Below are 13,503 nucleotides of genomic sequence, written 5' to 3'. Positions count from 1 at the left end.
GGCGTATTTTAAAAATTAAGGAAAATGATACTGACAACTATGATGGTTTTGTGTGAGATAAAGTTGATGATGATGATGATATTAGGTAACATTAGGATATTGTTTTGAGTCTTTTGCTGTCTAGATGACAGATTAAGTTGATATTCTGAAGTTTATAAATATCTGTGTGGCTAATTGATTTATATTACTAGTAGTTTTGAATGTTCATTATGGACATTATACTGAGGTGCCCAGTGCTGGTACTGACAGAACACACTATGAAGCTGTCATTACATGTGCTGCGAAAGTGTGTAGCTTTATAAGTCAATGAGAGGATTATTATGAAAGAAAATCTCTGGATATTTTATACTATTTGAATACTTTTTTAATATATCATGTTTTGATATGTCATGTTTTTATGTGTGAGATGCATTATGCTCCATGAATGTTAAAGTCTACCACCTTAATTGTCACATATGATGTTTCTGTAGTAATGTTTGCACTCAGTGCTACTTAAATATCATTGGTACACTCACATAATAGTTAACATATTTCATTTCAAAAACATGTTACAAATAATTTCCGTGATCTGAAGGCTGACCGATCCATCGTCATTCTTCCGGCGGACAAGGGTTCCACAACTGTGGTACTTGATCGTCGGGAGTATGTGGCTGAGGGACTGCGTCAGCTTTCAGACAACACTACTTACAAAGTTTGCCAAGGCAATCCCATTCCTGATGTCCAGGCGGAGCTTCAAGGAATCCTCAGAACCTTAGGCCCCCTACAAAACCTTTCACCCGACTCCATCAACCTCCTGACCCCACCAACACCCCGCACCCCTACCTTCTACCTTCTTCCCAAAATTCACAAACCCAATCATCCCGGCCGTCCCATTGTAGCTGGTTACCAAGCCCCCACCGAACGCATCTCTGCCTACGTAGATCAACACCTTCAACCCATTACATGCAGTCTCCCATCCTTCATCAAAGACACCAACCACTTTCTCAAACGCCTGGAATCCCTACCCAGTCTGTTACCCCCGGAAACCATCCTTGTAACCATTGATGCCACTTCCTTATACACAAATATTCCGCATGTCCAGGGCCTCGCTGCGATGGAGCACTTCCTTTCACGCCGATCACCTGCCGCCCTACCTAAAACCTCTTTCCTCATTACCTTAGCCAGCTTCATCCTGACCCACAACTTCTTCACTTTTGAAGGCCAGACATACCAACAATTAAAGGGAACAGCCATGGGTACCAGGATGGCCCCCTCGTATGCCAACCTATTCATGGGTCGCTTAGAGGAAGCCTTCCTGGTTACCCAGGCCTGCCAACCCGAAGTTTGGTACAGATTTATTGATGACATTTTCGTGATCTGGACTCACAGTGAAGAAGAACTCCAGAATTTCCTCTCCAACCTTAACTCCTTTGGTTCCATCAGATTCACCTGGTCCTACTCCAAATCCCATGCCACTTTCCTTGACGTTGACCTCCACCTGTCCAATGGCCAGCTTCACACGTCCGTCCACATTAAACCCACCAACAAGCAACAGTACCTCCATTATGACAGCTGCCACCCATTCCACATCAAACGGTCCCTTCCCTACAGCCTTGGTCTTCGTGGCAAACGAATCTGCTCCAGTCCGGAATCCTTGAACCATTACACCAACAACCTGAAAAAAGCTTTTGCATCCCGTAACTACCCTCCCGACCTGGTACAGAAGCAAATAACCAGAGCCACATCCTCATCTCCTCAAACCCGGAACCTTCCACAGAAGAACCCCAAAAGTGGCCCACTTGTGACGGGAAACTTTCCGGGACTGGATCAGATTCTGAATGTGGCTCTCCAGCAGGGATACGACTTCCTCAAATCCTGCCCTGAAATGAGATCCATCCTTCATGAAATCCTCCCCACTCCACCAAGAGTGTCTTTCCGCCGTCCACCTAACCTTCGCAACCTCTTAGTTCATCCCTATGAAATCCCCAAACCACCTTCCCTACCCTCTGGCTCCTACCCCTGTAACCGCCCCCGGTGTAAAACCTGTCCCATGCACCCTCCCACCACCACCTATTCCAGTCCTGTAACCCGGAAGGTGTACACGATCAAAGGCAGAGCCACGTGTGAAAGCACCCACGTGATTTACCAACTGACCTGCCTACACTGTGAAGCGTTCTATGTGGGAATGACCAGCAACAAACTGTCCATTCGCATGAATGGACACAGGCAGACAGTGTTTGTTGGTAATGAGGATCACCCTGTGGCTAAACATGCCTTGGTGCACGGCCAGCACATCTTGGCACAGTGTTACACCGTCCGGGTTATCTGGATACTTCCCACTAACACCAACCTGTCAGAACTCCGGAGATGGGAACTTGCCCTTCAGCATATCCTTTCTTCTCGCTATCCGCCAGGCCTCAATCTCCGCTAATTTCTAATTTCAATTTGCCGCCGCTCATACCTCACCTGTCTTTCAACTTCATCTTTGCCTCTGTACATCTGCCCCGACTGACATCTCTGCCCAAACTCTTTGCCTTTACAAATGTCTGCTTGTGTCTGTGTATGTGTGGATGGATATGTGTGTGTGTGCGAGTGTATACCTGTCCTTTTTTCCCCCTAAGGTAAGTCTTTCCGCTCCCGGGATTGGAATGACTCCTTACCCTCTCCCTTAAAACCCATATCCTTTTGTCTTTCCTTCTCCTTCCCTCTTTCCTGACGAGGCAACCATTGGTTGCGAAAGCTAGAATTTTGTGTGTATGTTTGTGTGTCTATCGACCTGCCAGCGCTTTTGTTTGGTAAGTTTCATCATCTTTCTTTTTAGATATATTTTTCCCACGTGGAATGTTTCCCTCTATTATATTCAAATAATTTTACAACATTTACATTATACACTGCCAAGAACACAGTAATATTGATGTAATATTTTATCGGCTGAAGACCAGATTCTGTGTGTGTGTGTGTGTGTGTGTGTGTGTGTGTGTGTGTGTGTGTAGGGATGCTTGATACGTAGGAAAGCTTTTTCTGTACTTCATATGGGAAACTCTGAATAATTATCTTAATGATGATGTATCATGTAAGACATATGATGGTGAAAATGTATAGCAATAATGAAGACACTATGAGGAACTGATGATGTTGGAGATAAATGTGTATTGATTGTAGAGGTACAGAAACTTGTTATGTTACATAAATTACATATTTGTTACATGAAGTACAATCAGTAAAGTACATTGTTGAGAGATTGAGAAGAGGAATTGCTGTTTGATCTTGTATAATTTATATATGCAATGAGAAACAAATGCTTTTCCTAAATGAATCCTGTAAAAAAAAAAAAAAAAAAAAAAGACAGCAGGCCTAACAGAAAAATAGATATCTGCAATACAATGGCATATGTCAATTTAATAGTCTTCACTTACTGTATAATATCTAGTCATTTGTGCAAGTAAACATCATGAAACCAATTTTGTGAGGCTATGTGGAGTTGTCGTACCCAGAGCTGTAATTTTTTTTTACACTACGATTGCGAAAGTTATGTTGGATAGCTTCTCTGTATACTGTATTACCTGGAAGATTTCATTGGTTTATTATATGAAATTATGTTCTCACACATACCTATATTTCCCCTGTGTATTTGGAATATGTTGTTGATGGAAGGATTACTATCCACACTAAAGAGGTACTGCACTCAGTTTTCTATTGTTACACCTATATACTTGTTTAACTGTATGATTTTATTGGAAATGTTCATTTTCATCGTCTTGCATATTAGTCGTCAAGACGTTTGCCAAATTCTTGCCATTAGTCCCATCAGTCCTCTATAATTATTGGGACGCACTATTGTATATGTGGTAATATATAACCTGTCACTGATTCTGGTACACTTCTGAACTGTTCTAGTACCTATCAAATATAGGAAAATGAAAACAGTTATGAAATGGGAAATGTTATCCATGGACTGAACTTGAAATGGGTGAATGTTAAACAAAATCTAGCAGTATGAAGAGTAAAACAAATACAATTTGTTTCAATGATAGGCCTATACAAATGATTATTCTAAAATATAGAGTATAAGTTTTCTAATTCATTTTACTGTCTCAAATAACTGCTCTATCATTATGTACAATTATTAATTTGGATGATGACAGAATCCCACTATCACATGCAGAATTTGAGGGGGAGGGAGGAGGTGTACTGTAATGGGTTTTTAGGAATATGGGATTTTGTTTCATTTGATATCTGTTAATTCATTCTGTTATTTTTGGGACATGGTGTTCATAATGATCATTTTAGATTCTTTGTTGAAGTAATGTGTGTGTAAGTAACAATTGTGCATGTGTTTCTACACATCCAAATTAGACATAAAATGATTTACATGAATAGCTGGATATATTTTAACATACTGCGAAATTGTAATGTTTCAGAAGTTACTTTGTTTGAAAAAAATATTTATGAAAAGTGGAAAACTTGCAAAAACCACATTAAAATTCAAAATGTAAATAGATTGTGTAAAAGCTAACTGTTCAACAATATTCCTTTTATATCTCTGCATTACATGTCTTTGTCAACTGCACATGTTTAGTGAGCTCGTGCCTGTTTTGAACAGTTCAAGTTTGACTGTAGCCTAGGGAGAAATAAGAACATGGAATCAGTAGCCAGAGCTAAACCTTGTATGCGTTAAAAATTTACAGAAAACCAGCAATCCAATGAGTTAAACCTGAATTTTCAAGCCCATACATTACGTAAAAATAAAATATTATAGGATCCAGAAGAATAGTAGAGCACACGCAACATCTGGCTACAGTGAACCACTGTAGGCTACATAAAAGCACCAGTTAAGTAAACATTTCTGTTTTACTACTTGTGCTTAATCATTTTTAGTATTTGCAACACACCCTTTAACTGGGATAAAATGCACTAAGTTGCAAATTGAAATGGATAGGTGACAATACTGTGAATCTACACCACTCATGCTGCCCTAATAATTCTGCACAGTTAATGACATTGCTGGTGAAACAGAACATCTGGTGTTATTGAAATTCTGTGAGCATTTGTAAGTTTTTATACAACAGCAAGATTTTTTTTACAAAAATAAATAAATAAAAAGGAGGTTGTTGATTATCAAACAAAACTCTGTCATTTTGTTTTTAAATATGCTGCATATACAATGAACTAATAGATATTAGTTGTGTTCTAAAGTCAAAGAAGAATAATTTGTTCTATAATTAGCTTTGCTTTCAATTGTGTGTTGCATTAACAGTCTGGCAGCTCATCATGCATGTTTGGATACAATACTTTAAAACGGATGTTCTAGATGGCACACCTCATAACTTGGAAAGAAAATTCAATGAATAAATCAGATACTAAGACAGTTTTAAATAAATATACAATCTAACTGATAGGTTTCAGTGTATGTTATCAACATTAACTTGCTTATTACACAAATTTGGCCTTGGGCGAGGCTAGATCAATTCATATACCATCCTTCCTCAGAGGTTTGCTATGTCTCCAGAAACCTTGTATATTCTCACCTGGTACCACTGATATGTATCTACAAAAGGAATTCAATTTTTATTGAGAATCTCAACTGTAGTGTGTCAAGTTTCCTCGTATCTCAGTTCATTGTTTATGACAATACCAGACAGATTAAGAAAAATGTGTCATTTGTACATCACTATCTGCATTCTTGGGGTTACATGTTAGTAAACTAAAATGACAAGTCAAAGCTTGTATTCTCATGTGTAACTTGAGAAAAGTTGGTACACACTTTCAGTATTACATGACTATGAATAAAGTGTATGTTGAATCAAAATTAAACAAATTTTTTGCTTATTTGCAAGTATAAGTGAGCTTTTCACAAGTACACTTGGTTCTTACATTGACCAATTCATTTTCACAGTTAATTGTGCATTATCATTTTTTAACAGCACAGAAAACACTACCCACACACATCAAGAAATAATTTTTAAACACACTGTAACAGTACCAATAGTTCAAAATTAACCATTACATTCAAAGTTTTATACAAATCAATAGAAAACATTCTCACACTGCATTCTCAGACAGGACATAAAAGATCCCAAATCCACATGATAATTTTCATGTAAATCTTGTAACACAGTAATTGAAGCACCAAGTATGTGGCTTGAATACTGTTCTTACTCTATGACCATCTCGAGTGACTGCACAAATACTAGGGTTTGAGTACTAAGGGATAAGATGAGTCATTAGAGATAAGTATTCATGGTACCAATATAGTATACTGTCTAGATAGCATACTCGTCTAAAAGTAGGAATATCATACCAGTAGAGCTATACAATTACTTAGTATTCATGAATAGTAAATTTGCAATGATGGAAAAGGGAGCTCGTAAAATGATATTTAATAGCACAATCAGTTCATACTTATCATCAAATGCCGATCATCTTAGAGGTCACTCGCTCAGTGGTTGGGGCATGGGACCTTCTACTATTCAGTGCAGATAAATAAACAGATTTACAAATGCATGGTTCTCAAGGAAGAGTAAAGGACGTCCATAAAAGTCATGTGACACATACCACAACACACAGAACTTTTTCCTCATTATTTTAACATAATAATAATATTTAAAGAAGGGAGAGAACTTCCAAGCAGTACCTATTTAGCAGAAATTTACAATACCTGTAAACAATATGTAACTATCGATTTAAAGTAAGAGAATTTCCATGAATGTTCCACTCGTGAAAGAGGCAAAAGATAAGCCATTTATCATAAACAGAGCACAATGTGTTAAGAATAAAATAATGCAGGTATACTTCCACCAAATTCTACAGAAAAGCTGCTTATGACTTAACAGTTAACCAGAAACAAAACCTGGAAGCTATTATAAAGTTTCAATCTATGTAGCCCTTTGATAATGGTGACATGTAAATTAATTTAGTATTTTCTGTAAAGATTTGCTGCGGGTGCCAACAACAACATTCAGTTTGTAACACTGAATTCTGTGCACTGCAAAAGTATATTTTCATTTTATGTAGTTATTTCCATCTAATGGTGTGGCACATAAATAGAGAGTGTATTTAGTGGTACTAATTATGGAAAGCTGGCCTTTACTGTTTTCACAGTGGCACATCACATCTCTTATACTCTTAAGTGATAAATGATCCATTAAATAAAAATGACTAATGTTCGAATTAATTCACCTAAAAGTCTGATGGAACTGGCATATCTGTCACATTTCTATTTCTTATTCATTCATTTAATTCAATAATTATGACTACTTTGAAGGTAGCATGAAATATGCCAACTTTGTGAATGATACACCATGTCATTCATAATCTTATACCCAAACGAAAGCATGCAACAGATGCATGAGTAAACAATATTTGGATTTTTAAGGCAGATGAATTACCCGATACAAATATTACCACCAGTAAAACAGAAAGTCTGAAAGTATGGTGTAACATTTGAGCTGGAGTTAAGATTGACAATGAAAGGGATAATAGCAGTGTCACATGACCCAACATAGGAAGAACTAGATTCCAACTAATGTCAGCATAAGTACATCTGTATAATTTCTAGCTTGTATGTCCACATTCTTTAGAAATGAATTAGCAGATGCACTAATATCTCATCTCAAACTGTACATTTCCCTACCACTATACACACACAATGTCCTGATATGCACCACCCTATGCAAGTCTGCCTGAATTTTAGTTGCCATGATCAGAAAACTGTCAGTATTTCAACAGCACTTGATAACACACTGAACCAGCCACATTTTCTACACAGGATTAAGAGACATAGTGCACAAACCATTGGCTAGCACTTAACCTGAGGTGGGGAAATCTAAATTATCAATAACTAGTAATACAGCAACATTCATTCCAGGAAACTGCTGGAATATCACAGATAAAGATAACCAGGGACCAGTGCACCAATTCATTCATCCAATTCTATTATCGAGTCCCTCCCCTTACACATTCAGTGTGGATACCACACTGGTGCTTATAAGTAGTCAAAAGACATTGAAACTAACAATTCCCAGTAATGATGCAAGAATGTAAGTCACTATTACATAATAACTTTTGCAGACCCTATGAAACAAATACAGATATATGAGAACAGACAAGCAGAAGCACATAAATACATACATACATTTATATATCAAAAATAAATCTGCAGATTTTCTGCTGCCTACATTGTGACAAATTAGACTGCTTTTCCAGTGGATACTCAATACACCAATGTATCTGAGAAACAATACTTATATTTTTTTTTTACACAGAAATTTGACGACATACTGTTGCATGCACACAGGCCCAGATGGGTGCACATGCGAGTGCATGTGCATGTGAATGCACACAATCATACACGAAAGCTCACACATGCACATGCACACATATGAAAGTTCAAGCGCGCGCGCGCACGCGCGCGCGCACGCGCGCGCGCACGCACGCGCGCGCACGCACGCGCGCGCACGCACGCGCGCGCACACACACACACACACACACACACACACACACACACACACACACACACACACACACACACACACACACACACACTTTTAAATTTGTTGAAAGATGTAGAACAATCTTCTCCTGTTACAATGGCATGCCTTGAATATTTTTTTTAAATACTTCATTCTTCTTCAAAGGATAACAGTAACATGTAGTAAATACTTGTGACCCTGAAATGCAACAAGAAGTTCTTCCAATCATGTCTAAGTCTTTTGAACGCCAACAAGATGTTCAAAACAGTCTTTTGTGATGCCATATCACCTCTTCTTACATGGCACTGTTTCCACTTTCAGCTGCAGAGATCTAGTTCAAGCAGGAGCTGCCTCCTCTTCTTCAACTTCCATACGCTGCTCTGGTTCCAGTACCTGATTTGTCTCTGCATTCAGGTCTGCCTGTGCATCCCCTTCTAAAATTATTGAAAAAAATTGTTTCAAACCAAAGGTAACAAAGAATTAGGGAAACAGTTACTGACTGGGATGGTTAACTCTAGCTCTTTTTCTAAGAAAAACTATAAACTGACAAAAGCTGAATCTACAAATTTTCACTTTTTGCCACTGATTTACGTAAATGCAATAAAGTCTATAAGGCACATGGTAGTGAAGGAGACATTCTGTGGCTGCACTTATTTATTTTTCAGAACTGGCCACTTCATCTATACTTATGCCTGGCCACTTCATCTATACTTATGCAAGCAAGTTCCAGGATTTTACAGATAATTTATCAGATATGAGGTTTTTGTTGTTAACTCCTCAGCAGCAACAAACAAAGATAATACTGATGCATAGACTTATCTGGAAAGAAACTAACAAAATACACTAGATAACACGTTACAGTTTGCTCCGTAAAAATGGAAGGTGGAGATAATGTCTTCAAGTGGAATACATGTAGTGTATGGAAAATAAAATATAAAAATATTTAATATAGAGCAACAATTTCTCTCCAGTATTTTTTCATTCCAGATATCTGCCTAGCTTCAGTTTACATTACCATCTCCTAATGCTAACCTTCTTTCCATTACACAGCTTTATGGCAACCTTTCCCCCCCTTTTTTAAATTTATATTCTGAAGTTTCTCATTTTGTTTACACTTCTCTCTAGTTTCAGTTCCCTGCATAAATTGTTGCTACTTTCATTATGGTTGTCTATTTTTTTTAAATTGCCCTACAGAACTCACGTAACTTATGAACTGGCCCTCTGCAACTTTAATTTGTTGGCTGGATGATTAAAGGAATTAAATTACTATGTCATAAGTCCCATTTCCTCGTAGAGAGAGGTCTACATGACTGTACATCAGAGAGAGCCTACCACACAAAACCCAGGGGAAGAAAATACCCGGTTACCAAAGGTCAATGAAGACTAGATAGGGGACAAAAAAGAAGAAAGGGAGGCAGAGGAAGAAAGGCATGCAAGGTATCCCATTTGGGGAGCACCTGGAAGCCCCCCAAAAGAAGAGTGCAATGGGGGGCATACTTCCCCCACTTACCAGAAGTCTCCACTCAGAAATTGCTGAGGAAGGACTAGCAACACAGTTATGGCAAGAGAAACACAAATAGATAAAAGATGAACAAGTCAAACAGAGTACATGAGAGGGGGGAGGATGAGTAAAAGAGCAAGCAAGGTGAAGGCCAGGATACTCCATTAAGTCCAGACAGCCACAGTCCAATCTGGGTAGAGGGGGCAACAGTGTGATAAGACCCCACAGGCCCAGTAAGGTTAAGTGGCCTTCCCTTAAAGTGAGCAATAAAAGCCCCCTTCATGAATAAAATGTAAAACTAAGTCAGTCGCTGAGGCATCGTCTCCTAACAACGTGGGTAGCGAGTGAGGGAGATTTAAGAGTCTGCCGCAGGGTGGCTAGGTTGGGACAGTTCAGCGAAATGTGGACCACTGTGAAATAGGAACCACAACAATAGTGGGGTGGGTCCTCACGATGGAGGAGATAACCACAAGTCAGCAAAGTATGGCTGATGTGGAGCTGGCAAAGGACAGTAGGGCCCTTGTGAGAGGCCTGCATGGAGGACCTCCACAGACTCTTAGTTTCCTTTGTCACCTGTAGCTATTTTGATGAAGTTAGAGTGCGCCATTCTGTATTCCAGATCCCTAAAACTTGATGGCATAATACCACTTGGGGGTCTGTTTACAGAATATCAATCTCAAGAGTCAGTTTACTGGCAGCCAATTTGGCGGGGCAACCAGCGAGTTCATTCCCTAGATTCCAATGTGGCCCAGGGTGCAGACGAAGGTCACTGAGTGTCCATGTTGTTCAAAGGACACAGAGAATCCTGGATAGCCATGATCAAGGGATGGCGAGGGCAACACTGGTAGAGAGTTAGCAAACTGTTCAAGGAGTCACTGCAGATAAGAAAGGAACCACCACTGCAGAACAGGTATGCTCAGGAGAACGAGATGGCTACCAACTCCACAGTGAAAACACTACAGCCATCTGGCAAGGAGTGCAGTTCAGCAAGTCCTGCATAGTATACATGAAGCCAACAGGACCAGCAACCAGCAAGCCATCAGTATAGACTACTTCTGAATCCCAGGATGCAACAACGATAGAGAAAAACTGACGACAAGGGGCCTCGTGATGAACCGAGTCTTTCAAACGACGTGATAAGTCAAGGCGAAGGTGTGACTGAGTGATGCACCACAGAGGTGTTTGTGAGCAGCACAGAGGCGAGGTGGTAGAGGAAAATACTGAAGTTCAGAGAGGAAGGACCGGACGCGGACTGTGATCGTAATTCCCGATCTGACACGCTGTTGCAAGGGATTGACTTTGTGTTTGAAATGAGGAGACGTTAGTTCAGTCGCATAGAGGAGATGTGAACATGTGTAGGATAACTGACAAGCTGTTCTTGACACCTGATCTGCAATGGAGGGACACCAGCCTCCATGAGAAATCTGTTCACAGGGCTATTTGAAAAGGATCCTGTCACAAGTCGAACCCCACAGTGGCACAGTGATGTATCGGCTCCAGTTCCCACAATGCTGAGGGTAATGCCAAACCATATGCCAAAATCCCATAGTCAAGTTGAGCTTTGTAAAGCTGCATATGGGTAGTGGAATATGAATCCCAGCTAGTGCTACTAAGGCAGTGAAATGTATAAAGGTGCAGCCAGCACTTTTGCTTAAGCTGGCAAAAATGGAAAGCCACAACAACCAAATGTCAAAGAGCAATCTGAAAAAGCAGTAAGTATCCACCATATTGAGTACTTGGCATGGGGGGTAAAGTTCTGGTTTTGGATGAACAGTACAATGTCGACAGATGTGAGTCTCGGTGGCTGAAAACTGACAACCATTGGTGAGGGGCCATGCCTGCCTCTTTCGTATGGCACCTTGCAATCGAAGTTCTGTGGCACCCACACTAGAGGAGCAATAGTAGAGGCAAAAGTTGTCAGCGTACAAGGAAGGTGATACTAAGGAGTCCACAGCTGCTACTAGGTCATTGGTGGTTACTAGAAAGAAAGGGACACTCGGTATAGAGCCCTGTGGTCCCCACTCTCTTTAACATGGGGAGAACTGTGGGAGGCACCACTTTGAACCCGGAAAATATGAGGAGACAAGAAATTCTGGATAAAAACTGAGACAGACCCCAGAGACCCCGCTCATGAAGTTAGTGATGCTGTCGTGGCACAAGCCTTTTGCAGGTCAAAAAAGACTGCTGGTGAATGTTGACATTGGATGAAAGCTGTTAGGATGGCAGACTCCAGGTAAAATAGATTATGAGCAGTGGAATGACCCTGGCGAAAGGAGCTCTGTGTGTGTGTGTGTGTGTGTGTGTGTGTGTGTGTGTGTGTGTGTGTGTGTGTGTATTTTTGACAAAGGTCTTCTTGGCCAAAAGCTCATTTTGTGACTTTTTGTCATGCGTATTTGTGACTGCATCTCCATTATATGGTGAGTAGCAACAATCCTCCTCACAATATTGTTATATTCCATCCTGGATTTTCGATTGTTTTATTTAACAAAAAACTGTAGAAAATGCTGAAAGTGGAAACACCAGTTCAAAATCATAAACATGGTCCAAGCACAATCTGCACCAAGAAAACCATCTGACGGAGAGGTGGAAGGAAGAGGATAGTGAAAGTATAAGCTTGCAGCACAGAAAGAAAGTTACGCTGCAAAGGCTGGGGTCCTGCTGTAGTCTAGCACATACTTTCAACAGAGTTGTAAGCCCCCTTCGGGCACTTTATTTGGTCAGGATCCCAAATACATGATAGTAATTGACAGGGAGGGGCAACGATTCTATTCTGCTGAATCCCCTTTGACCTGGAATCTTGGATGGGTCAGCCTGCTGCTACCTGATAATCAAGAAACTATACAATTGAAGTTTAGTTCTGTAAATTATTGGAACAACACAATTTTTTGGAAGAAAGCTTCGAAATATTTTACAAATGGCATCAGAGATCAAAAAATGGTACAGTGCAATGTCAGTTACAAACCATGTTTTGCGCAGTTCACAACTAGAATTGTTAAGCACATCAATTAATATTTGATGAAAAAATTCCTTTTCACGAAGGAAACCCGGTATTTAATACCAGACATTCCCCAAAAGCAATAGTAAGAAGTTACAGCAACTATGAAACAATAACCCTCAAGACCATGGTAAAATTTACTGTAACACTTATTGATCAGTTGGGTGCTTATGAGTGCAGTCAATATTTAAACTGTACTAGCTGTCTCCCACACTCATCCGCACTCACCTTCATATGGACTATTGCTGCTGTTGTGGCCGTCTTCAATCTGAATACTGTAGTTCTAACTGCTAGTCTATCCTGCTAAGTCTCTTTACCTATGCATAACTACTGCAACCTATATGTACTTGAGACTGCTTACTTTTAGTCAAGTCTTGGTGTCTATCTACAATCTTTACCCCCAGACTTCATCTCATTACCAAACCAACTATTACATCATGCCTCAAAATGTGACCTATCAACTAATTTATCTTTTAGTCAAATTCTGCTGAAAATTGCATTTCTCCCTGACTGAATTCAGTACCTCATCACTAATTATCTGATCTAGACAATTGATA

The 13,503-nt window shown here is 39.7% G+C and overlaps 1 protein-coding gene across 2 annotated transcripts in view; it reads right to left on the bottom strand.

Moving 5' to 3' along the window:
- Positions 1-8,454: 8,454 nt before the first annotated feature.
- The window catches only part of LOC124616132 (protein sgm1-like), a 97,094-nt gene continuing 92,045 nt past the window's right edge, over positions 8,455-13,503 (bottom strand). The window contains exon 7 of one of the 2 annotated variants that reach the window (XM_047144403.1): positions 8,455-8,884. In XM_047144403.1, coding sequence (XP_047000359.1) covers positions 8,787-8,884 — 98 coding nt within the window. In that variant the 3' untranslated portion in view covers positions 8,455-8,786. The remainder of the gene's footprint in view (positions 8,885-13,503) is intronic. The other variant, XM_047144404.1, reaches the window with a different exon arrangement.

The sequence above is a fragment of the Schistocerca americana genome, chromosome 5, assembly GCF_021461395.2.
Source record: "Schistocerca americana isolate TAMUIC-IGC-003095 chromosome 5, iqSchAmer2.1, whole genome shotgun sequence".
Classification (NCBI taxonomy): Eukaryota; Metazoa; Arthropoda; class Insecta; order Orthoptera; family Acrididae; genus Schistocerca; species Schistocerca americana.
This window is presented reverse-complemented; position numbering and strand designations above follow the sequence as displayed.